At 36.2% G+C, this 25858-nt stretch overlaps 1 protein-coding gene across 9 annotated transcripts in view; it reads left to right on the top strand.

Moving 5' to 3' along the window:
• Positions 1-25233, top strand: part of LOC120091673 (ATP-dependent 6-phosphofructokinase 4, chloroplastic-like) — a 32373-nt gene extending 7140 nt beyond the window's left edge. For 6 of the 9 annotated variants that reach the window (XM_090316207.1, XM_090316228.1, XM_090316226.1 and 3 more), the window contains 6 exons: positions 241-289; positions 1962-2116; positions 14750-15033; positions 15421-15504; positions 15677-15767; positions 24807-25035. In XM_090316207.1, the coding sequence (XP_090172333.1) occupies positions 241-289; positions 1962-2116; positions 14750-14905 (360 nt within the window). In that variant the 3' untranslated portion in view covers positions 14906-15033; positions 15421-15504; positions 15677-15767; positions 24807-25035. Of the gene's footprint in view, positions 1-240; positions 290-1961; positions 2117-14749; positions 15034-15420; positions 15505-15676; positions 15768-23858; positions 23978-24806; positions 25036-25142 lie in introns of those variants that run through there. The other 3 variants (XM_090316216.1, XM_090316219.1, XM_090316223.1) reach the window with 3 other exon arrangements.
• The last annotated feature ends 625 nt before the right edge of the window (positions 25234-25858 follow it).

Genomic DNA, 25858 nt, shown 5'->3' with positions numbered 1-25858 from the left:
AAGTGCTAAAATGTAAAATATAAACTTTTCTAGCATTTCACTGAATTTTCAAAAGAAAAATATATTTTGACAGTAGTGTGTGCATACTACAATTGCAAATATCGAAATAGCAGCCTTTTCTTTTTTTCCTAATTGTTTATATTGTAGTTCCTTTTTATACGCCAATTTTTTTTAGGGATACCAGTTTTTAGTTCCATGTTGCTAATATTTTCCACCTATTGATAAATCAATCTCTTACAGGATCATTTTACTAAGGTTCAGAAGATGGCAATTAATATGAAATACATAGGTATGTCCCAAAACTTGTTCATGGCTTTCTTATCTTCCATTTGTAACGAATAGTTTTCCCTTCTATTTGGCTTTGCGGGAGCTCCTTGGAACTTAATGTACTTTGGGAACTAAGGTCATTTTTCACAGAATTGAAAGCTATATTTTGGTTTTTGGTTTTTGCTTTTGGAAAGTGCTGTGAAAATTGGAGTGATCTGTTTTTATGAAGTTGGTTGTCTACTCATGCCGCCTTATGTCAGTTTGAACTTCTAAAGTGAGGTTGCATCTTCCATTTCATAAAATGATCTGTAGTCATTAAGGGGGCATTTGGGTAAGGAGTGGAGTTGTGAAGTATGGAGAGTTATGAATTGTTGGGCCCACAATGTAAGGAGTTAATAAGGTATAAAATTAATGTATTTTAGTAGTAGGGCCCATAAACTCCATGGGACAAACAAAGAGTGGTGTTTACAACTCCCCTCCCCTCAACTCCTTGCCCCAAACACCCCCTAAGAGTCCCAATGAGGACTTGAGTGTTGGCTTGTTTGTGCTAATAGTACTATTGTTTGACAATCTGCGACATAATAGGGTTTATTTAAAAGTTATTGTTTTAAGTATTACCCGAGATCTTGGTTTGGCATAGGAAAGATTGGTGCTTATTTCCACAATGTTCTGACTTTTAAGGTGAATCGGGGAAATAGGATTTGTTTTTGGAAGGATAAATGGCCAGGAAATTCTGCCCTAGCCTCGACCTTTCCAGATCTGTTTAGTCTGTTTTTGAAGCAAGATGCAACTATTGTGGGTTGTTGGAAGGAGGAAAACTACTGGGATATTGGCTTAAAATAGTCTCTTGGATTGGGAGCTTCCTAGTTGTATAAGGCTGGTGGAAACGATTGATGTTATCCGAATGGAGGTGGAAAAGGTGAAGCAATTTGTTCTATTGAACAATCAAGGGTCTCCACCGCAAAGTCGGCTTTTTTCAAACCGACTGAAACTGTCCCCTCCCTCGAAGTCCCCTTTAATTGATGCTATTTGAAAGAGTGGTGCTCCTAAGAAGGCGAAAGGCTTCCCTTGTTGCTTGCCCAAAAGAAACATAAACAATAAACACTCGCGACTTGCTTCAAAGTAAATGCGTAAATAGGGAGATTTCTCCTTCAGTTTGTTTGTTGTGTATCAAAAACAGTGATTCTCTTGATCTGTTTATTCACTGTCCTTTTGCTTCGTGGGCATGATGTTAAGTAAATTTCATTCATCCGTGTATTTTCCTAAGAAAATTGGAAATTGGTTAATAGAGGCTTTGTGGAGTTGGAATATGAGAAACAAGGGAAAAGTTTTGGGTCTATGGCTGTTCGGGCGATTTTATGAAATTTATGGCCAAAATTAATCAGTGAACATTTGAGGAAAAGACATTTTTTATTTTTTTATAGTAATACACGGTTCTTATTTTTGTGGTGGTGCATGCACCAAAAATTCTTTTATAATTACTACTTGTCTACGATTCAATAAGCTTTTATTTAGCTTTTGTGGGAGGGGGTTCTCTCTTCCCCTTGCCCGCCTTGTGTATTAGATACCTCAAGTTTCTTATTAAGAAAAAAGAATTTACCCAAGAACTATTTATACTTATTGGTAGGGAGTCTGCTTATTGCTTTATTGCAATGTCGTATCTTTACTATTAGTTTCTAATCCTTCCATTGCAGATCCTACATATATGATTCGAGCTATCCCCAGTAATGCCTCGGATAATGTATATTGCACTCTTCTTGCTCAGAGTGCTGTCCATGGTGCCATGGCTGGATACACTGGGTTTACTGTTGGACCCGTAAATAGCAGACATGCTTATATTCCAATTGCTGTAAGAAACTTCTTTCTTCGCACCAAGTTTTTGAGTTCTTTGAGTGATGTGTCATTTTCAGCTTATCCATTCATAGTTTTTCTGTCAGCTAAAATTCTCTTAACCCCTCAAATGCTCCTTGGATTAGAACTTGTTACTATTAAGTATCACTGACCTTACAAAAATTTCTTCGCTATGAATGTAGCCGGAACATTTGATGTAGGGCATCTTATACATTAGCGAGGACTAAAGCCTATATGTATAATCAGACTATTCTCTTGGCCAGCAGCGCTGAAATTGTTTCTTATTCAAAAACCTATATGCATAAATTGTATTTTCTTAAACATTTACTTAGTATTTAACTTTAATCATTGCAATTGATGAAAGTGCACATTTCTGCTCATAAGTTAAAAATTAAGATCAATATTGTATTAGTTGGTAACCAAATACAAACTAGGCAACTGTCTGAGAGGTTCTCGTCTTTCCTATCTTTTTGAATACTCACCAGAAGCTTGGTACAATCACTCATCATGCATCTTTTCTTTCCATCTATATGTACATGTCTAACTCTAACGCACATTGCCCTTTTATATTTCCTCGACCAACCATCTTGTGAGTATCTATTCATCCTCTTCTCACATTTACGCTTCTGCCATTGCTTTTCCTTTCATAATTGTACTCTGGGTCCATCAATACCCTACCTGTTAGTTAATCATCATGGGTTGGCCTAATGGTAAAAAAAAGGAGACATAGTCTCAATAAATGGCTAAGAGGTCAAGGTTCAATCCATGATGGCCACCTACCTAGGAATTAATTAATTTCTCATGAGTTTCCTCAACACTCAAATGTGATAGGATCAGGTGGGGTGTCCCATGAGATCAGTTGAGGTGCGTGTAAGTTGGTCCGAACCCTTATGGATATAAAAAAAAAAAAAAAAACTACCTGTCAGTTACTAACTTGCTACCTTATCCTTCCATTGGACAAGGACTTGAGGATCCCTGTCATTGTTCTCAGCTCATGAACCCCTAGCACTGAATTGGATGTCCTTAAAATAAATCTGCTGTGAACTGGTTCAAAGGGTAAAAGTGGGCTGAGTGCTGCCACGTTCTTTATTTAGCTGAGAACGTGGAAGATGGATTGAACAACCCCTCTGGTAAGTTTAAACTGTACGCCACCTTTTCCACCATTCATGATTTGCAATGGCCATGGAACAGTGATTGAGCCCTCAAATCTCACGTTCACTACATTCAATAGTCGTGCTCTAGCCAAGTGAAGGTTCTTTCAGCATTACATCACGCTCTGTCAATAGTTGATCTATGCTAATAACAATAGAAGAATCCGGAGTATTTTGCAGGATGGGTGGAGGATCTTTGCCATATTTTAGAAATAAGAGGTGGAGTGAGAGGCAGAGAAATGAGAGGTGTTGTACTAAAAGATCATGGAAGCTGTCTAACCAAGAGTTGGCTCAAGTACAGGTACAATGGTCTTGACATGTTTAAGGCATTGGAAGGTGTTCTTAACTTGGAGCTTGTGCACAGCCATTGTTCTATAATTGTTGAGTGGGGATCAAGCAATTGAACCGTAGTTGGTCTTAGACTTTTAATAACCCTGGATCTCTAAAATGTCCTTTTTTTTTAGGTTAGAGGCAAATTTATCATAGCTCCATATTGTTGTCATTTTGTGCCAAGGTATTCTTAGCATTGGTGGGCAAATTGGCCAAATGCTGGGCATGTGACTTCAACATATATCATCGTGAAAGATTGAAAAGTTGACGGCCATATTAATTAACAACAAAATCTTAGTGGGAGATTTTTTTTTAATATTTAAAATAATTATTAAATAAAAAAAATTAAATTTTAAATAATAATTTATTTTATTAAAAAAAAGAAAAAAAAAAATACCCTTTTAGTGCCTGAGTTTTTAAGAATGGGTGCGTTTGGTACCTAATGTTTCAAATTAGCCATTCTAATCCCTGCGTTTTCAAGAATAGGTTTAAAAGGTCCCTCCCTCAATTAATAAATCTATTAAATTTAAATATAAATTAATTAAACATATGATGTGTCAAGATGAGTTGGAAAAAATATTTATTTTTTAATATTTTTGACTTCTCTCTCTTCTTTCTCTTTTCTTTCTTCTTCTTCTCTCATCTCTCTTCTCTCCATCTTCATGTCTCTTTGTCCTTTTCTCAATGGAAGAAGATGATGAAATTTGTCCACTTCCCTCTCTTCTTTCTCTCACAAGAAGTAGAACCTTATCACAAGGCTTCTTACCAATACTAACTACTATGAATCATAAATTCTGGCACGAATATGAACCCTTGAAATTCAAAAGCAACCTAACGAAGCTTTCAAGAACTAAGAAAATCTCATATTTTTGTTGAAAGGAAAATTCTCCCGATTTCAATACCTAAACACATCTTCAGAATCCTGAAACAATATAAATCTATGTGACTACACACCAATTTACCTCAAGTCTCTAATCCTCCAATTAGATATGCCCTAGTCTACACAAATAAATGGTTGCAATTCATTGTTGCTTCCTTCTGTTTGCCCTATTGCTCTTCTCTTTCTTTGTGACTATATTTTTTATTTATTTTAATTTTGTTTGCCCTAATTTTTCATATGCCCTAATCCTCCAATTAGATTTGCCTTAATGTTGGCTCTGTGATTTGTTTTCACATAGTATTTGTGTTTGTATTGTTCTTTTGAATCTTTGATCCATACATGCTCTCCTTTCTATTCATTTTCTTGTGAGAGAAAGAAGAGAGAGAAGCGAGCAAATTTCATCATTTTCTTCAAGTGAAAAAAATGACAGATAAAAAGATACGGAGATGGAGAAGAGAGGATAAGAGAGAGGAGAGAAGAGAGAAGAGAGAAGAAGAGGAAAGAGGACAGAAAGAAGAGAGAAGTGGAAAATATTAAAAAAATATATTTGTTTTCAACTCATCTTGCCACATCATATTTTTAATTAATTTTATATTTAAATTTAATACATATATTAGTTGAGGGACTTTTTAAACCTATTCTTGAAAACTCGGGGACTAAAATGGTTAATTTGTAACATTAGGGACCAAACACACCTATTATTAAAAACTCAGGGACCAAAAGGGTGTTTTCCTTTTTTTTTTAAAAAAAATTATAATTAATAATTATATTAAGTCTACTTTTAAGGAGCCCCACAAAAAATCAGGAGAGTAAATGCTCTCTCCTCTCTCCTCCCTTCCCTCCTCCCTGACCAAGCCCTCCGGCACCGCCTTCCTTTTCCGACCAGCTACACATAGCCCCCCGCCCCTCCCTTTCCCGGCCGACTCCCCTCCGTCCCTCTTCCCGTCTTCTTTCCCTCGTAGCCTTTCTCCTGCCTCCTTAGCTCGTTAGCCTTGCCCTCGTCACGATGGAACTAAAATGTTGTCGCATTTCAGACCATTTATTTTGTATGTGGCAGGTGAAGAATGGATTCTGGGTGGAAGACATGAAGAGAGGTCAGAAAACGTTCCTCTTTTCGGCCTCAGCGCATTGGTTACACGACAGTCTCTGTCGACTTTTGAGTGGTCCAACCTTCGAATTCTTTCTACTAAAGAAAGAGTAGACCAGGGCTTTATCCGGTTAGCAAAATTTCGAAGCAAGGATCAGTGGTACGTTGAATGTGCCGTCTGGCCCTCATCAGGAGGAAGGAAGAACATTCATATACCTATGGTGATGGTGAGACAGGCTGGTAGGATTTCAAGGAAATGGTGAGTTCATCTATTTCAGATCCCTTAACAACCGGTAGGTATTCGATCAGTAAGCAAGGACCCATAGCAAGAAGTTTCTCAGAAGTGGTGAAGGGCAAAAAGTTCTCCAACGTTTCATTACCAGAGCCTTTAGTACAAAAATCTTTCATATCACAACCTCAGCCCTCTGCTCCAAGCAAGAGAAAATAGAGCAAGCTCTGTTTCTAGGTACAAAAGGACTACGATGTCCTCCAAGAAGACTTCCATAACTTATGGCTAGTGTCAAGGTTATTTGTTCATAATGAATGGAAGGAAATAGCACAAGTCTTGAGAGGGTTTTTCAATTCTAATGTCTCTTAAATCCCCTTTATGCAGACACAACACTAATCAGAGTTGAACAAGAGGACTTAGCAAATTTGATCGATTTTCATGGTAAGTGGCAACAATTTGGTTCTTTTCACTTATTATTTGAGAAATGGAACTCGAAAAAGCATGGTAGACCAACAGTCATGAAAGGATTCGGGGGGTGGATATCCATAAAAAATCTCCCCCTCAACTTTTGGAGCATAAACACTTTTGTAACCATTGGAGCTTACTTTGGCGGTTTGGAAAGTATAGCGGCAGAGACTCTCAATCTCACTAACTGTCAGGAAGCCAAAATCAAAGTCAAAGGAAATTTGTGTGGTTACGTACCGGCGACTATTGAAGTTAAGCATGAAAGTCTTGGCAGTGTTTTTTTTTTAATTTTGGTGAGATTCAATGTTTAAAGCCACCTGATACCAGTTTTAGAGATCTATCCATTGAAGATTTTTCAAATCCTTTAGATATATTTCGTTTAAATCAAGTTTTGAAGGATGAAGGTGTCGATACAATTGCTATACATTCAGAATGGTCCTTTTTTACTTCCCCTCAGTCGATTCTAGGTTACTCGAGGGATCCAAAAGCCTCATTAGAAAATGTTTTTCAGCCGGCATACCAGCCGGAGAAGATCCCCCAGTCAAACAGAGTAGAAGAAGGTGAAATGGCATCAAAAGTCTTCTGCAAAGTGAGCGGGAACTGCCCAGAGAAAAGCGAGGAGTCGCATTTATTGAGGAAAAAGATGTTCTCAGCCGATCTAGGAATTATTAAAGGCTCCTCCAATATTCTCGAAAAAAAAGAAGGGGAAAGGTCACGGTTATCCCAAAAAAGTATTAGCCCTTTAGCTGCCCTTTCGACTTACCAAAAAGAAGTTATTATGCAAGGAGCACTCGAAGAGGCGTAGGGAAGTGAGCGGGGTGGTACTGATAAGCTGCTCTCCAATAACTCAGGAGAAACTGAAGAGTCTCAGGAGATAGGGCAGGACAGCTGTTCATCAAAGGGTCCCACAGGAAGCCCTCTGTTTTAATTTAGCAAAAGAAAATCCAAGTTGTCACTCAAGGAAGTCCCCTGCTTGCTCATCTCCTCACCAAAATCAATTATATGCTTGGGAACATTTTCCTAAATTCTTTATTAGGAAAAGAACCTCCTTCAACAACAAATGGATAGGATTTAATGATAATGCCACAAAGGAAGTAAGTACCCTCGTTCCAGTAGAGCAGCCCCTGGCGTTTTCGGGATTTTCCTTATCAACATTGATTGACAACAATCTGGACTTGCTAGAGGTTAGTTGCACGAAAATCCAACTTCCCTCTCCTCCTTCAAGGAAAGCTTTCCCCCTTCCACCACCTAAGCAGTTCAAGCACACCAACTTCACCATCCCGGATTCGAGTAACACCTTTACAAGGGGTTTACTTGCTCCCCACCTAATTCAAAAAAGTTAGAAGTCTCAGAGTTGGTATCACCCTTCAGTGCAAGTAGGCAGAATTGGAAGTCCTAAGGCCAGACTCTGTTCAGGTTGAAAGTAAACAAGACTCTGCCCTCGGTCTGGACCTGCAGGCTCTCTTCTCCTTCAAAGATAAGGAATTTCCCTTGAAGCATTATCCTTCTTGCCCCCTGCCCTTGCAGACACCAGAAATCCTAGATCACTTAACATCCATTGTTACGGATTGTGGTTTTATTTTGGCTTGAATTTCCCCTTTCCTGACAGCCTCCTCTCACTTTATATTTATTTTTATTTTATTACAACTACTTTCATTGAGAAAAAAAAAGAAAGAATATAAGGGCAACAAAAAATAAGCCCTCAAAAACCCCTCTAAAGGAAGGGTTTCCACCTAAACTAAGTATGATACTACCTAGAGGATGATTACAAAAAAGTTTTCGAAACCAAAATTCAAAGAGAAACATGAAACCTCACCAAGGACCAAACATTACCATGGTCCCTCTCCACACCTCCAAACACTTTGTTGGTCCTCTCCCCCAAATATCCCACAATAAAACACACACCTTAGCAAATCATAAAACCTATCTTTCCTCTTTAAAAGGCAGAGGGAGAAGGAACTCCTGGCGAGCTAACTTATGATCGAACTCCTTGAAAGATCGTACAGTTCCCGACTTTCTTGTGTGGTCAGGGAGTTCTGTGTCGTTTTCTTTTGGCTTGCGTCGTCATTTATCCAATAGGGAAATGATAGAGGTTGCATCTCTTATTTCGTTGTTGGATGGGTGCAATTTTTTTGGGAGGGTAGAAGGGATGTTCAGATTTGGAAGCTTAGTCCTAGTGAAGGCTTTTCTTGTAAATCTTTTTTTAGAGTGTTGTTGGATCCCTATCTTGTTAGTGAGTCGGTCTTTGAAGTGGTTTGGAGGATTAAGATACCAAAGAAAATTGAGTTCTTTACCTGGCAGTTTAATGTCCCAAAAAATAAAATCCAAAATAACACATTAATTCTTTTGGGACTCTTGGATTTCTACACGCCTTTGTAAATTCCCTTATCCAAAGGGGTAGAAGAGTTTAAATACTTGGAGAAGGATTTAACTAAATACCTACCAGAAGACTCTAGAGCCCAGACTCGAGACTCTGTATTTTCGTCGACCCTTTTGCTGTCAGTTGAGACAAAAGCTACTGGAGTTCATTGAGCTCTTCATCTTTGAGCTGCCTTCTGAGTAATGAACTCCAAGAATTCGTATTAAAATCCCAGTGATCATATATACTACCTTTAAGAAGCTTGGCCACATGGAAAATTCTTGGAAAACTCTCCTGAAAAGAGGAACCTGAACACCAAACATCAGTCCAGATATAAATATTCCTACCATCTCCAAGTTTAAAATGTGATAAGGATCCAAACGTGTCCCAAAGCTTTGAGATGCCAATCCAAGGACTACTCAAACTCAATCCATGCTTACCGGATGTATGCCAATTGTGAGGATCTGAACCATGAATGCTTTTAACCACCCTACTCCAAAGGGAATCTTGCTCGTTGATGAATCTCCAATTCCAGTTGAAAAGAAGAGCCGTATTTCTGTTTTTTAAATTTCTCACTCCAATGCCACAATCCTGAACAACCTTTGTACCAATTTCCCACCTTACTGAGCTTACTGCCTTTTTGGCTTTCCCACAAAAATCTGCACATTATCCTCTCAATCTTTGAAGCAACTGAAATGGGCATTTGGAAAATTGACATGGAATAGGTTGGAAGGTTTTCCAGGACCGAATTACAAAGAGTTAATCTGTCTCCTCTAATCAATTGTACCTTTTCCGTCTGTCAATCTTCAGATGCACTTTGTCAATAACTGTTTGCCAAAAAGAGTGCTGTTTTTGGGTATCCTCCAAGTGGTAATCCCAAATAAAGAAAGGGAAATTTACCAGCTTTGCAGCCCAATCTGTTCGCCATGAGATTTAAAGTATCGTCATCAATATTTACCCTATGTAATGTTGATTTCTCCCAATTAACCTTCTGTCCCGAGCACCATTCATACAAACCAATTGTTTGAATTAACGATGAGGAAGAGAGAAGGCGATAAGGGGTCTCCTTGACAAATACCTCAGGTGGCTTTGATAGCCCTCTTGGTCTACCATTGATGAACACCGGATATTTTGTATTTCGAACACATCCGTTGATCCATTCAACTCACTTAGGATGAAATCCCATAAGTTGAAGGATTTTTTCCAATCCAATCGATCAAATGCCTTCTCCATGTCTAATTTCAGCACCCACCCTTGTTTCTTTTTTGCTCTGTAGTTGTTGGCAGTAAGGACTGGATCTAAAATCTGTCTTCCTCCAATGGAAGTGCTTTGTGTTTAGATATAATGCTTGGAATAACTCTCCTTAGTCTCTCTGCAAGAACCTTAGTGAGTATTTTGTATGTTGAAGTTGTGAGGCTTATAGGGTGGAAGTCTTTAACACTAGTTGGATCTTCCTTTGGAATTAAACAAATAAAGTTCTCTCTAATGCACACGTTTAACTTTCCATTCAAGTAGAACTTCTCAAACATTTTCTGGAAGATATTCTTGAATTTCATCCACTGTTCGATAAAAAACACTACAATAAATCCATCGGGGCCAAGAGCTTTACTCTTCCCAAGTGACTTACATGCTTGCAGAACTTCACTGCGGAATGGAGCTATTAATGACAGATTTTGAGAAGAAGAAACTTGCAGGCTGTAGCCACGGTAAATCCATTGGTATGGATCTTGAGCCTGGTAGTTTGGTGTATAAATTTGCAAAGTAACCCCAAATTTCAGACTCAATATCACGAAAAGAATGAAGCACCATGCCTCCACAGGCAATAGTTCTGTGATCATATATTTTGTTTTCTCATCTCTCAACTTCAGCCAATTCAACTTGCTTTTTTGAATCAGATTCCTCTCCTCTAAAATATATAGATTTAGCAGGTCCCCCTTAATTGGAAACGTATATTGATCTCAAGTGTGGATAAATCTTCCTTTTCAGCCTTTGAGTCGAAGAATTCCAACTCCGATAATATGTCTTTCTTCGTTCTTGTTCTTTCAGATTCAAAATTGACAAACCAACCTCTAATTTCTTCCTTCATCTTGCGCAGCTTTAGATCAATGATAAAACTTGCCCAACCATTTGAATGATTAACACTCAAGGTTTGCTTAATGAGATTTGAGCACTCTTAATTAACATCCAGCTGTTGCAAAAAGGGAACGGAGAAGGACCCCAGGTAACCACACCAGCTTCTAGTAATAGGAAAGTAGTCAAAGAAGATTCTTGCTTTCCTACTAACTATTGAATTAGTGAACATCTCATCCCACTCTTTATTTGATTAAGAAGCGATCAATAAGAGAATGGGATCTCGTGTTGCCCTCCCTTGACCAAGTGTAGCTTCCATTGGATAACGACACTTGTAACAAACTAGCTTCTGCAATAAATTTATTAAATTTTTTTCATCCCTCTAGTAACTCTACCCATGAGAAATCTTTCATGTCTCCATCTTGTGATATTGAAGTCCCCTCCTAAACACCAAGCTTCCACACAATAATGAGATAAGGATGTAAGTTTCAACCAATGATACCTTCTTCCCCTATAATCTATTTCTCCATAAACATTTGTCACCCAACAACTGTTCCTACAATGTGTCCGTATTTTAACAGAAAGTGAATAGTCACCTTTAAGGAATTCCAAAGGTATAACTTTACTTTCATCCCACATGATTAATAAACCTCTTGATTTTCCAAAAGCCTCTAGAAGTGTCCAGCCAACATCATTTGTGTTCTCAATACTTTTGGAGAGAATAATGATCTTATTATTTAATCAGGTTGAGGATACATACATACATATATATATATGTATGTATGTATGTATGTATGTACATACATACATATATATATACATGTATGTATGTATGGTACATAAATACATAGATACATACATGTATGTATGTATGGTACATAAATACATAGATACATATATGTATGTATGTATGTACATACATAAATACATATATATGTATCTATGTATGTACATACATACATACATATATATATAAGCAACTAAGAAACCCTAATCTAGGAGATATAAAAATATAATAAAGGTTAACTAATCATAATTACAATATAAATACATATTATAACATTCCCCCTCAAGCTGGTGCAAATATGTCAATCATGCTCAGCTTGTTGCACAAATAGCCTATTCTTGCTCTAGTTATTGCTTTAGTAAAGATATCTCTCAATTGTTCTCCACTCTTCGCATATCATGTAAATATCAACCTTTCTTGTATTTTCTCGTAAATAAAATGACAATCCACTTCAATATGTTTAGTTTGTTCGTGAAATACTAGGTTGGATGCAATGTGGAGAACACCTTGATTATCACACCATAGTTTAGTTGGCACAGTAATACTGAAGTCCATCTCAGATAAAAGTTGATGTATCCACACTATTTCACACACAAATTGTGCCATAGCTCTATATTCTGGCTCAGTACTCGAACGTGAAACTACATTTTGTTTCTTACTTTTCCACGATACCAAGTTTCCTCCTACAAAAACACAATATCCAGAGGTCGATCTCCTATCTTCTCGAGATCTAGCCCAATCAGTATCTAAAAAGCATTCAAGCATTGTATGACCATGATCTTTATATAAGATCCCACATCTAGGTGCAACTTTTAGATAACATAAGATTTGTTCAACGGCAGCCCAATGATCCATAGTCGGGGAAGACATAAACTGACTCACAATACTCAGAATAAGCAATGTCAAGTCGTGTCACTGTTAAATAGTTTAACTTTCCAACTAACCTTCTATATCTCTCAGGATCTTTAAACAATTCTCCTTCCTTAGCAAGTTGCAAATTTGGTATTATCGAAGTACTACATGGTTTAACTCCTAATTTAACTATCTCAGACAACAAATCTGAGACAACAGATCAAAGGCTCAAAACTTTCAAAACTTATCTCAAATTTTCCCAGAGGAGCATCTTCAATTGATAGAGAAGCTGGAATGAAACCACATAAGTTATTTTCAATCTTTATAATGGTCTTTGAGCACTTTAAGCCATTTAAAGTTTGAGAAGAAATTTCCACTAAACCACGCAAGTGGTGACCGATAGCCTAAAAAACAGAGCTCTTCCAAAAGGGCAGAGGAAAGTTTTTAATCGAAATCCATCCTCCATAGGATTTAATATAGCCAGGGAGTGAATGTTCTTTCTTGGACCAACGCTCGATCTTTAAATGCATCTTACCATTCCTCGCTCTCCTTTCTAACCCAATAGGAAGGCAATTTGTGAGTTGTTTGTTGATGTCCGATTGCCTCACTCCCCTTAATTACTTCTGCAAATGATTTTGCTGCGCTGATCATATTCGCATTAAAGCTTCTATCCTCTAAAATCTCCTCTTCCGGAATTTGGACATTGATTATCTTCAAACTTGCACTGATCATTTCCATAAAAGCACACCACCCTTTTTTATTTATTCCAGCAGGGACATGGAGATTTCGTCTTCCACCAGAAGGGGGCCACCAAGCTATTTCTGCGAACCAATCTTTGATTTAAACTTTGCCAAGCCAATAAAGCCCTGCTCTGATCTGATCTTCTTTGAATAACAAACTTGCAGCAAATCCTTGACGACATTGAACATTTCTCCTTCCAGCCATAGCATCGATTGTTTAGTAAGAGTGACTTTCTGGCTTTTTCCACAAGCTTCCACTGAGAATCCAAAATCCTCTTGCCAAATACAGAAATATTGATTGTTAACACTGCAACACGTAGTTTCCATGTTGAATGAATTATATTACTGGAGATGTTGACTCGACCCCAAACTTACTGATGAATCTGAATGAGAGAGGAGAGAGGAGAGAGCAATCGGCATTGTCCTTGGTGAGGTTGTCGCTTTGGGGTTTGGTTTCAAAGGGTTTTTTTTTTTTTTTTTTTTTTTTTTTTAAAAAAAAAAATTATTCCCTTGCTAACATTACCCTTAGTTGGAAACCTTTTCTGTAAGGGGCTGTTTTTTTTTTTTTTTTTTTTTTTTTGGTATGGCAATGTATTCTTTCATTTTTTTTTTTCAATGAAAGTTATTTCATTTAAAGGAAAGATCAAATTTTAGCTTTGTTTAATATTCTCGTTTGTTCCCCTACAGGGACAATGATGAGAGATGTCAAACACTTTTGAGGACATTCGACTTGTGCTTAAACACATTTCAATCCTCAAATGGAATGTTTCACTACTCCTAGTCTCCTACATGAAATAGGCACCCTATTTCAAGATCAAATCTCATTCCACACAGTTAGGATCTGATCTGACAACTTGAGACATTCAGCATTTTTGAAGATTTTAATAACTTTCATATGCACCACCTAACCAAATTTTGAGACACCACACGTAAAGCACTCAGTTGATTGCTTAATTACATTCACGATAGGATTCCCACGATCTAAAACTGGATTAGAGTGATTCGGGTTATCTCTTGATTCTCACAAGGCTCTAGCTTTTACCGACCTGCTTTCATAAGAATTTGGACACTGACCTTCAGCAAATAGAAACTTTCTGTTGAATGCTCTGAACCCCTACATGATACACTTTGTGTATTTGGTTGATGATCATTTGGTTTTTTTTTTTTTTTTCAAAATTATGTTTATTTTCTTACATTTTCTTTACCATGATTTTCATCTTTATTAAGGAAACATTTGAATTCTTAATCAAATTTAAAAAACAAAAACAAATTTTATAGTTTACAAAAACATGATTAGTTTTTGGAATTTGATAAAGAATTTAAACCTTGATTTAAGAAAAATGAAAACCACACTAAAATGAAAACCACACTAAAGAAAGAGTGGGCATACAAACATAAATTTCAAAACAAAAAACAAAAACGAAATCGTTATCACATGGGACTTAGGTTTCTCTTGCATATTTTGTGTCTTGTTGATTTGTATGTGTCGGACTGCTTGTTTCATAGACTTAATATCGTACTAATTTTGAATGAAATTATACGTGATAGGAACAGAATGATTTCATGGTTGTTATAGTGCTTACGTGGTTTTGTTGGAAGACGGTCATCTCTTATACTTCTGTATCAATATTATCAGGAAAGCTAATATCATTAGAATTAATAATATGATTGTGTTGTATAGCGTGTTACGGAGACTCAAAACACAGTGAAGTTAACTGGCAGAATGTGGGCAAGACTTCTTGCGTCTACCAATCAACCTAGTTTCGTGACAAATTATGAGGCACTGAAAGAAAAAGCTGCTGATATCAACAACGTCGATATTTCTGCTCAGATTTAATGGCAGCATCGATATTTCTGCTCAGATATAATGGCCATTAGTTAAATTCAAACTGGACCAGTGTCGCATCCAGGATCTTTCATGTTGCCAGTCAGTTTTGTTGGTCTGGCAATTAGGATTTTTATGAGGTATGTCTGCTTTAAATAATGCCTCTGCACTCTTACATTTGTTTTCATTTAAGGTAACTATTGGGTTTTGGATTTTTGAAAATTAAGTCTATAAACACTCATTCCATTTATTGTTTTCTATGTTTTGTTGTCTATATTTTAAGAGTGTTTAAAATCAAAGCCAAATTTTGAAAATTAAAAAAATAGTTTTCAAAAACTTGTTTTTGTTTTTAGAAATTAGCTAAGAAATCATATGTCTACATAGGAAATATGAGAGAACCGTGAGGAAGAAATTGTGAGAAAACAAGCAGAATTTTCAAAAACCAAAAATAAAAAAGTTACCAAATGGGACCTTCATTAAACATATCTTTAGTCGAGTACTAAGGAGCAACATTCTAATACACGCAGGCACAGACATGGAGGAGACTCATTGGGAAACCTTGTCTTCACTAATGAGATTTCCAGCCATTTAAAGAGTAGAATGCCAAAGAAGTGAGAATTTTCAGTTTTATTTATACAACATTATGAATCGTCTTTATCATTCCTCTTTATTGGGTGGAAAATTCTCGTTATCGGAGGCGGGCTGTTCTCAGTTTAGCTGTATTTCCAGACCGTTAAAATAATTTTTCAACTGCAGTAATATTGCTATGAACTTCTATTGCAGTATTCTTTGATACGCAATCTTAATGGAGCTTGAAACAATGACAATTGGTTCTTGCATTGTCTCCCTCACACTCATCTCATTAAGACAGCAGGTATGTACTCACTTGTTAGTCCTTTTAAGCTATCAATAAATTTCCACTGCTATACTGTTCTATTGACTTACTTAAGCTTCTAGGAAATTCCTAGTTGATGTAAAAAAATGACTTTAAATTAAAAAGAAATCCCAATCTTGAGGTTGAATAGGCAGCTTGTATCTTTTTTTTTATGTGTCAATGAATATTTTAAAAGTTTTAGAAAAACCTCTTAAACTTGTGTGTAAAATTGCTTCAGCAGTTTAAGTCATGAATCCTAGTTTTAGGACATATATAAATGAAAATAGTATGTGTAGGTATTAATGTAAATAGTCTTTTGGCAATCTCAACTTCTTAAAATTTTACGAAATGATATTCAAATATGGATAGAAAATGTTTGAGAAGTGAAGCAAACATAAATGAGGAAATTGGTGCAACTTCGCCGGGGATATTTACAGAAAAAGAGAAATGATTGAATTTTTCATAGCGATATGAAATTTATAAGTTTATTTTTTAGGGTAAATTGCTAAAATCACTCATAAAGTGTGATATTAGTTTGAATTAAACTCTCAAACTTTTAATTATAAAATTGAGCCCTCAAAGTGATAAAAATGAAACTTTAAATCTACTATAGTTATAGAAATTGGATTCCAAACTTGTATAAGCTTGAGAGCTCGAATTGTACAATTGAAAGTTTAATAGAAATTGGTCTAACTTTTCAAGCATTTAATATTGAAAATAAGTCATTTTAGAAATTAATAGAAATTAGTCTAACTTTTCAAGTGTTTAATATTGAAAATAAGTCATTTTAAAAAAAAATTATAGTGTTCGACAATCACTAAAAGTAGTTTTTGAAACACTTTTAAAGTGTATTTTAAATCTTTTTTATAAAAGAGTTTAAATAAAAATATATATTTTTTAAAAAAATATTTTTTTAGTTAATTCAAACCTGACTTAATCTTATTTATTTTATTTTATTTTTTAATTATGAGAGCATACCGGCATATATCATAAGAATAACCAAGTGAGCTTAAATATGGCCGGGTAGTAAAGTTGGGTAGGCTATTTACATGCAAAATAATTTAGCGTAATTTTTGGTCATTACAGATGTAAAAGAAACAAAGAAGAGAATCGACATTTAAAAATTTAAGCCAATTGAGCTGATCACTTGGAAAGAGATCACTAGGAACCAAAAGCGCAGAATGGCCTATAGGGTATTTCACCTCTTCAAGAATTTTAATCAAAAGAGCGAAAATGATTTGTAGCCCGTAGGACAAAAAATACGGCCGATGTAGATCGACCAAGATATATATTTTTTTTTTTTCCAATTTATCTTTCCATTGAAAGACTTTTGATAAAACTCTTTAAAATAAAAACTCATGTGTTTAACAACTTTTTCTCCGAAGTCTTTTATATATAAATTCGTTTGGTTTATTATATACTAAGGGGGTGTTTGGTCCCCGAATTGGATTGGGTTGGGTTGGGTGGGTGGGTTACCCGCCGTTTGGTTTACCAATTATTAAAGAAGTTTATTACTTCGTTATTCGCGATAACTCACATTTCTCATTTTGTTATTCACATCAACTCCCTTAATTATTTTCCTTCTATAATAATTACCAATTCAACTTAACTCAACTTTGTGCGCCAAACGTCCCCTAAAAGTGTTTTTACTAATATCAAATTACTATAAAGGATGACTATAAAATACTATGAAGTATGAATTTATAACTTAAAATAATGATTGTTAGAGTTGATTGATTGGGGTGGTCGCTAGTGGGATTGGGCAGTGGCTACCACTAGAGTTGACTGACAATGGTGGTCAATGTCTGCGGTGGTTGGAGTTGGTAGTGGTAGCCACGACAACATAGTAGAAGTGATGTAGATAACTTTTGGGGTATTTTGGTGATGTAAGTATTATATAAATTAGGGAGAGATAGAACATTAAATACTTAATAGTCATTTTTCTATAAATTAATTTCAAGAGTTTATCCTATACCAACTTATTTTATTAGTTCATTTTTTTCAAATCTATTTTAAGTGGTTGTCAAACATTTGATTTTTTCTTCAAAATGATTTATTTTTTAAATTAAACACTTGAAAAGGTGTTCTAAACACATCCAAACTCTAAGGTGATTAAGATTTAAGCAATAATTTTGATATTTCTATTGGTTTTCATTTAAAATAAGGTGTTCATAAAAACAACCTAATCTTGGGTGTAAACCAAAATACATCTCAAAATAAATAAGTAGGAAAAAATATACAAATATATTTTCTTATACCTTCCCTCATGATGGAGCATGAGGATCACAAATGTCCAACGTGTGAAGAAGATAAAGAAATGGTTTTTTCCCCTAAATCTTTGTAAAGATTTTTACAAGTTGCTCGTTAGTAGAAATTTAATGTGTAGCAATGATACCATCCTGAATAATATCACAAACATAATAACAGTTTATCTTAATTTTTTTGTTTTTTCATGAAAAATTGAATTTCAAGCAATATATAATGTCGACTAAATGTCACAAAATAAATTTATGGCATATGGATGATTCACTCTTAGACCCTCAAGTAATGCTTTAAGCTCGAGTTTAGATATAATAGAAGCCATGGAGTGATACTCGACCTTTGCTGATGAATGAGACGTCATTTGTTGCTTCTTGGTTCCCCAAGAGATGAAGAAATTACCAAAAGAAATGGCAACCAATAAGAAAGTGGAAAGTCGATGAACAACACGCCTAATTTGAGTCACGCTAGTTTGATGGAGAGAGTGTTGGATTTTATGTCAAAAAACTCGTAGTTTGTAATATCATATTCTTGTTCAATATAGTTGTATTGAATTCATGAATCTAATAAACTAAGGATCCGAGGCTATTAAGTTTAAGTTTGAACTTTATGTAGTGACATAAATGTGGATCAAGTTCAAATATATAGCCAAAATGGTCTATAGTATATGAATAAGGTTGGGCGCCTTATTCTGGGGACACTATGGATGCGACCCATTTTATAGTTAGTACAAACGATGTGATCCTAAACCGTACATGAATGTGGAGGCATCCTATGTAAAGAGTTTATATAAGACGAACCATGAAATAGTCACTTTTTACATTATAAACGTCGTTTTATGTATAAAACTGACTATTTCGTTAATTGATGATCTAGGTAACTTAATCTTAATCCTGAGCTAACTATGAACTCTTATTCACTCAAAATTATTCTTAGATCTGCATAGGTCAGGGCAGCTCATTATCGTTGGCCCAATAGGCCTCTCATTTCAAGGGTAAGATCAGGTGGATAGCTGGGAATATAGGGTGCAAGACGGAATTCACAACTATTCGTTATAGGGATAGTAGATAGGTTATTCCCTTTAGTATTGAATCCAGGTCTTGAACAAGGGGCCCCACCCTCTTCTTGGTCCGAGAGGGGTTCGGTTTAAAAGTTGGACCTTAAACCAATTGTTCATTAGAGGATCAGTGGAACTTAAGGAATAAGATGTAGTCTTGGGGGTAAAACGGTTTTTATGACCCAGCCAAGATTATGAACAACCTATGAATGATTAGCTTACTAATCATGGTTATATCAAATGGACACAAATATATCTATAGTGAGGGGAGTGCAACTACGGGACTATAGTGGAATGACCCGTTAGTTAACGAATGTTGGTTAGCTCTGTCTAAAAGAGTTTAGCCAGCTAATCTCGGATTGTTGGAGCCCATGATTTATAGGTCCATTAGGTTCCCGTATTAGCTCATATGGATTAAACTTAGAACAGTATGATAGAATGATTCGAATTGTTCGAATTAGGTGAAGAGAGAGAAATCGACAAGTATATGTGATATAGTAGATGGTTTTCAGTTTAGAGATACAATTTTAATGATTAAATGTGATTTAAATATCAAGAATATGAATACGTTCATATTTGGAAGCTCAGAAATAATGGAAATGGTCAAAGATGTAAAAAGTCAAAGAATTGACTTTTGACCGACCTTATATTCAAATGTGATTTGAATTTCGAGAAAATGAATACGGATTCATGCTCGAGAGGTCAAAATTAGTCAACAAGGAAAAAATCATAAAAAGTCAAAGTGTTGACTTTTCGATCAAAGTTTGACTTTGACAAAATGACCATTTTGCCCATTGACTAAAGTTAGTGGGAAAATTCAAACTTTTGTTGGATAATTCTAGCTAGGTGTTGGCTTATGGAGATATCAAGTCCACTTAGATAGTGGATTTTGAAGTGTTGGGTTTTTATGAATTTGTTTTATACAATTTTTGCATGGTTTTTTTTCTATAAATTTGGGCTTTCAATTTGGATAGAAAATTTTTGATTTTTTTGCCAAAAATTAGTTTCTAAATTGGGCTGAAAAAAAATCCAACCCAAAAAAAATCCTATCTCCTATTTCCATCTCTTTCTCTCTCTTGGTTTCTTCTTCCATCGGGTCCCACAACCCGGTTCTGAGTCTAGAGGATAGTAGGTCAGCTCTAGTGATTGTCTGGTTCGTGTTTGGGCAAAGATAGAAGCGTTTCAGGAACTTCAAAGGTAATATTACAAAAAAATTCCTCATTAATTAAATAGGGTTGTATGTTATTTTTGTACAATTAGAATAAAATTGGTCCTCAATTCCGCTGCGCATGCCTATTTTTCCATCAGAGAGACCACAATTGGGGTGAAGAATGATTCCTTGATCAGGTTAACTTTTCAAATATGAATCGTACAAACTACAACATCCTAATGTTCTATTAGGTGCCTACATAAATTGAGCTAAGATATGCATCACACAAGCCAAGTTAGTTCAGGTAAAGGACAAATATACGAGATGTTCGACTAGATGCCTATATCGTTAAGGATCTGTCAACAAAGTATTAGTACTTAATGTTAGGTGATGATTTTGCTCAATCGAAAATCCTGCAAGTTTATCTCTTAAGAGCCCCATTTCTGAAATATGGTCAAGAGTGTACTTTGTCTTGACAAAGAAAAATGTCATCTCAAGTTGAAAACAAATTTTAGGGGGGCTATAAAGTCGTGTTGTTGCTTATTGCTTTCTGGTTGTACGACTAGTGTTCATTGTTTACACATGCTTTCAAACGTTTGCAAAAATCTTTTCCTCTGAACCCGTTTTCTAAAACATTTTCTGAAGAACAGGGGTGGAGTTTGTTTGTAATGCCCAGTATGTCGTCAGCTATTTGGATTTGGATTTGGATTTGCTAACTTGTTCAAGGGCGAGAACAAGTCTGCACAATCGCCTCAAGACACTTATGAAGGTGCGATTGTGACAGTTGGTATCAAAGCAAAGTCAGCTCATGGAGTTGAGAAGCTGTGATCATGTTTGCTACAAAGTAATTGGGCAAGTCTCATGTTGACTGGTTGGTCGAGATAGAAGAGCAAATGCTCTATCTAATAGAAGTCCCTGATCAAATTCGATTCCTAGAAACTTGGTTACAAGAACTCGCTGACAAGGTCGATGAAATTGACGTGGTGGTTGGCCGCTTAGACGGGATGCTCATCAGGGAATTGTTGACAGGGGTTGAGACCCTAGAGGCAAAAGCCACAAGAAGTGGGCCTCTCGAGCATGGGGATGGTTCGTCGAGCTCTGTTGCCCCTGTGGAAGAGTGTGTCAAAGAACTAGATAGCTCACAGAGAGTGATAATTCAGATGGTGACTAAATTGTCTGAGGACTTTTGAGCCACCATTGATGTCATCCGAGGAGATATTATGAACATTAGTGCAAGAGTTAACCTCACCATGAGAGTAGTGAGAAATCAAGCCCCAACCAGGGGTGCAGTCCAATTCAACAGGGTAAAAGTACCTGAGCCTAAGCCCTTCTGTGGAGCTCGCGATGCGAAAGCGCTAGAAAATTTTATCTTTGACATGGAGCAGTATTTCAGAGCTACGAACACAGCGACTGAAGAGTCGAAGATCACCCTAGTGACGATGCATCTAGTAGAGGATGCCAAGTTATGGTGGAGGTCTCGTTTCATGGACATCCAAGAGGGTCGGTGCACCGTCGACATGTGGGAAAGACTAAAACAAGAATTGCGTTCTCAGTTCTTCCTCGAAAATATTGAGATTTTGGCAAGATGTAAATTATAGGAATTGAAAAATACTGGCACCATTAGAGACTATGTGAAACAATTTGTCGGGTTGATGTTGGACATAAGAGATATATTTGAAAAAGACAAAATTTTCTGTTTTGTCAAAGGTCTGAAACCGTGGGCAAAGACAAACTGTATGAACAGAGAATACAGGATCTCCAGCTGCATATACGGTGGCTGAACGTTGTTCAACTTGATTGATGAATCTCAAGAGATGAGGCAACACTCGAGATCCCCGAATAAAGGGAGAAATAGCAATGAATCAAGCCCATCATGGAATAGTGGAGGAGAGAGAGACACTAGTGGGGATGGAAAACCACTTCAGCAGGCAATGAAAATACATGGCTGAGGCAGAATCATCAGAATTTCTATTGGCCTCTTTCCTGTTATATATGCAAGGGACAACATAAGGCGAGCGAATGTCCGAAACAAGCAGCTTTTAACGCTTTTCAAGCCTCATTAGCCTTGGACTGGAAAGGCAAAGCTGTTCAGGTAGAGAACGAGAATGTACAAGCCGAACAAGATAAGATCCCACGAGTCCGGGCCCTAAGATTTTTAGCTACCCTCCAGAAGAATACAAGAGAAACAAATGAGCCCCAAAGGGGCAGGCTGATGTATGTGGATGCTTGTGTCAACCATAGATAGGCCAAAAGTACTATGGTCGACTTGGGAGCCACCCATAATTTTATGTTGGAAATAGAAGCCAGACGATTGAATGTTCATTGGGAAGGAGGCGCAGGTAAAATGAAAACTGTGAACTTTATGGCCTTGCCAATTACAGGAATGGCGAAGAGAACAATCGTGAAGTTAGGGGATTGGAATGGCCCTATCGATTTCATGATCATTAAAATGGATGATTTTGACGTGGTATTTGGGATGGAGTTCTTGCTTGAACATAAGGTAATACCGATACCCCTCGCCAAATGTTTAATGATCATAGAGTCCACGCCCACCGTTGTGCATGTCGGGATTAAACAGTCGAAAAGGATAAAGATGATCTCAGTCCTCTAGTTGGAGAAGGACCTTACCAATGAACCAGTCGAAACCACGGAAGAGAAGGCCCATCAAGACATTCTGTGTGTCTTGAAGAAGTGTCGTGTTTCAAGCCGGACAGTTTACACAAGTCCCTACCTCCAAAGAGGAAGATGAGTGAAAGAAGAAAGCCCAGACACCGAGAGCTCTTACTAGAGGATAGGGTTCGAGGAAACTTGTGCCTAGGACAGTTTCGAAGTCGAGGACAAAGAGAATGTCGCCTCGTGAGTAGCTTTAGAGGACCGGTGGAAGTCATCGAAAGGGTTGGGAAAGCCTCTTATCGGGTGTAGTTACCATTGTGGATAGAGAGTCATCCCGTCATCCACGTAAGTAGACTGAAACCGTGTCATCTCGACCATGCCAAGGAGTGATGTAGGGTGGTGACCTGTTTGACTGACACGATGAAGAGAATGATAGAGGAAGAAGTCAATGAGAGACTTGCTGAGAGAAACGACAAAGTTGAAAGACCAGGACCAAGCTGGGAAGAGTTCTTGGAGAGATGGAAAAGCCTCCAAGACAAAGAAGTTCGTTGGGAGCGCGTAGAAGGCCTCAAAGGCAATTGCTCAATAATTTGCTAAGTTCAAACAAAGTTGGTTGATGAGGACGTCAACCAATTGAGTGAGGGAGAATGTCACAGTCATGCTTGTTTAGGGCATATTGCCCATGGCTGCATGCCCGCCTCCACCTCTTTTTACTATGCTTTCATCTTATATATTTCCTTTTGCTAGGTAGTTTGCTTTATATGTACTTTTCTTAGTATGTGATCGCTAGCCCATTTCCATATGCAAGGGTGACAGATGTAATTTTGTTCAGAATGCACTATATAGAGGCAAGACTAATCATCATATCCTCATGCCAGTGAGTTGTATGCTATAAAGCCGTGTTATTGCTTATTGCTTTCTAGCTATACGACTAATGTTTATTGTACACATGCTTTCAAACGTTTGCGAAAATCTTTTCCTCTAAACCCATTTTCTAAAACCTTTTCTGAAGAACGGGGGTGGAGGTTGTTTGAAACGCCCATTGTGCCATCGACTATTTGGATTTGGATTGGTTGACTTGTCTGAGGGCGAGAACAAGTGCTGCACAATTATCTCGAGATCTATACGAAGGTGCGATTGTGACATAGTGTATCATTTCTTTCTTTCTTTCTTTTTTTTTTCAATAAAAGTTCTGTTTCTTACCATTATTTTTCTAAAAATTAATTTTTAAATTTTTAACATTTCGTTAAGTTTTTTAAAACTTTTTTTTTTAATTTTTAAAGGTAGCTAATAACGTAAAGAACCACATAGTGAAATTGACATTTATAGGCTAAAATATCAAACGTTTTTATGGTTATCAAACCCAAATCTTCTTTTGTTTATAATTTTTCATTCAAATCCTCTATATATAACTAGTTTTATTTTATTTATTTATTTTATTGCGAAACAAATTTTTTTTTTTGTGAATTATCTTATTCATCTATTATATTCTTAAACATAATTTGAATACTAGTCATCAAAAGTAGATTAGTGATGCCAAAGTGACTTTAATTCAATATTAATTGATACAACCTTCTTCTTTCGAGTTTGAAGATTCGATCTCCATCTTCTCAATTATTCTATTAAAAAAAAAAAAGTAGATTAGGAACGAGTAGTGTTTTGTTTTTCTTTTAATGAAGGAAATAAATGGAGTAGTTCGAATAACTTCATGAACATGGTAATCTTTGGAGCCCTCTGCCTAAGAAGACACATTCTCCTATTTAATTTCCTTGTTGTAATGAGATTTCATGTCATTGAAAGTAGGATCACAAATAATGAAAATAACACAACAAAACACAACCAACCGACATAAAACTCTTGATTTGCTTTTCTCAGAGTCAATCCTTGAGATATAATTACAACTTGTGCTTTGGATTGGTGTTATCCATATCCATTCATGCACCTTCCTTTGCTTTTGCAGGGACCACTCCTTCAACATGGACAATTTCCTGTCTCTATATATATCGGTTTCATTCTTTTTTTTTTTAGGGACAGGGCAGCTGCGAGAGTGAAAGAAAGGAAAGGGACAATTCTGGGCCAATGGAAGTGACTCAACTCTTCCAACCCATTTTATTACATGTAAGGACAGGCGCAGCCTCTTTTTTGTCTGTTTCTTCATTAAATGATTGCTGCTTCACACTTGATACACAGACAGCTTCAATCTTTTTTTTTTTTTTTTTTTTTTTTTTTTTTTTTTTTTTTTTTTAATAAATTATTTTTATGACATTGGTCATAATACAGATATTTTGCTTCGTAGTTATCAGGTCTGTTGACCAGAGTTGGAGTGAATGATTCAAAGAGTTGGACTTAGAAGGGAGTGAACCATTCCGTGTTTATGTCTAGAAAAACCTCCTACTACTATCATAAGAATAAGTAGAAAATAATAAAATAAAAAAAATACAAAAATTAACAAGAAAGACTCCAAATTTGAAGAAAAATCACGATCTACTAAAAAGAAATCTTACTATGTAAAAATTGTTACACTCGTACAGAGTAATTGTCTCTCCAATTTTAATTACTAGAGTATTATCTCAAAGCATTATATCACTCACACAACTGAGCTATACAAGTTTAAAGTGCTATTCAAATTGGGATGATTAGAAACCAAAGACAAACTTCTTTTATGATGTTTGAAGTCTATCACTTTCTTTAATCTTTTAGATGTGATATAATTGCATTTCTAATATTTTGCCAAAATTCAACAAATTTCATGCTTTATTAACTCATTACATTTTGGGTTTTACGACTTCACAACTCCTCAAACTTTACAATTTTTTTAAAGGTTCACAACTCTCTAGAGGTTCATAACTCCACTATATGCTACAAACACTCCCTTAGATGTTTCAAAGATACGACTTATCAGAAAAATTTCATGTATGATGAGATATATGAATGTCCTTTTTATTTAGTATCTCTCATGTCAACATTATTTTAAAAATGATGTTGTGCCTAATCTGTTTAACATTATTTTAA

The sequence above is a fragment of the Benincasa hispida genome, chromosome 1 (genome assembly GCF_027475165.1).
Source record: "Benincasa hispida cultivar pf3 chromosome 1, pf3_genome.v1.1, whole genome shotgun sequence".
NCBI lineage: Eukaryota > Viridiplantae > Streptophyta > Magnoliopsida > Cucurbitales > Cucurbitaceae > Benincasa > Benincasa hispida.
The sequence above is the reverse complement of the archived record's forward strand: the minus strand, read 5'-3'. Positions and strand labels throughout refer to the sequence as shown.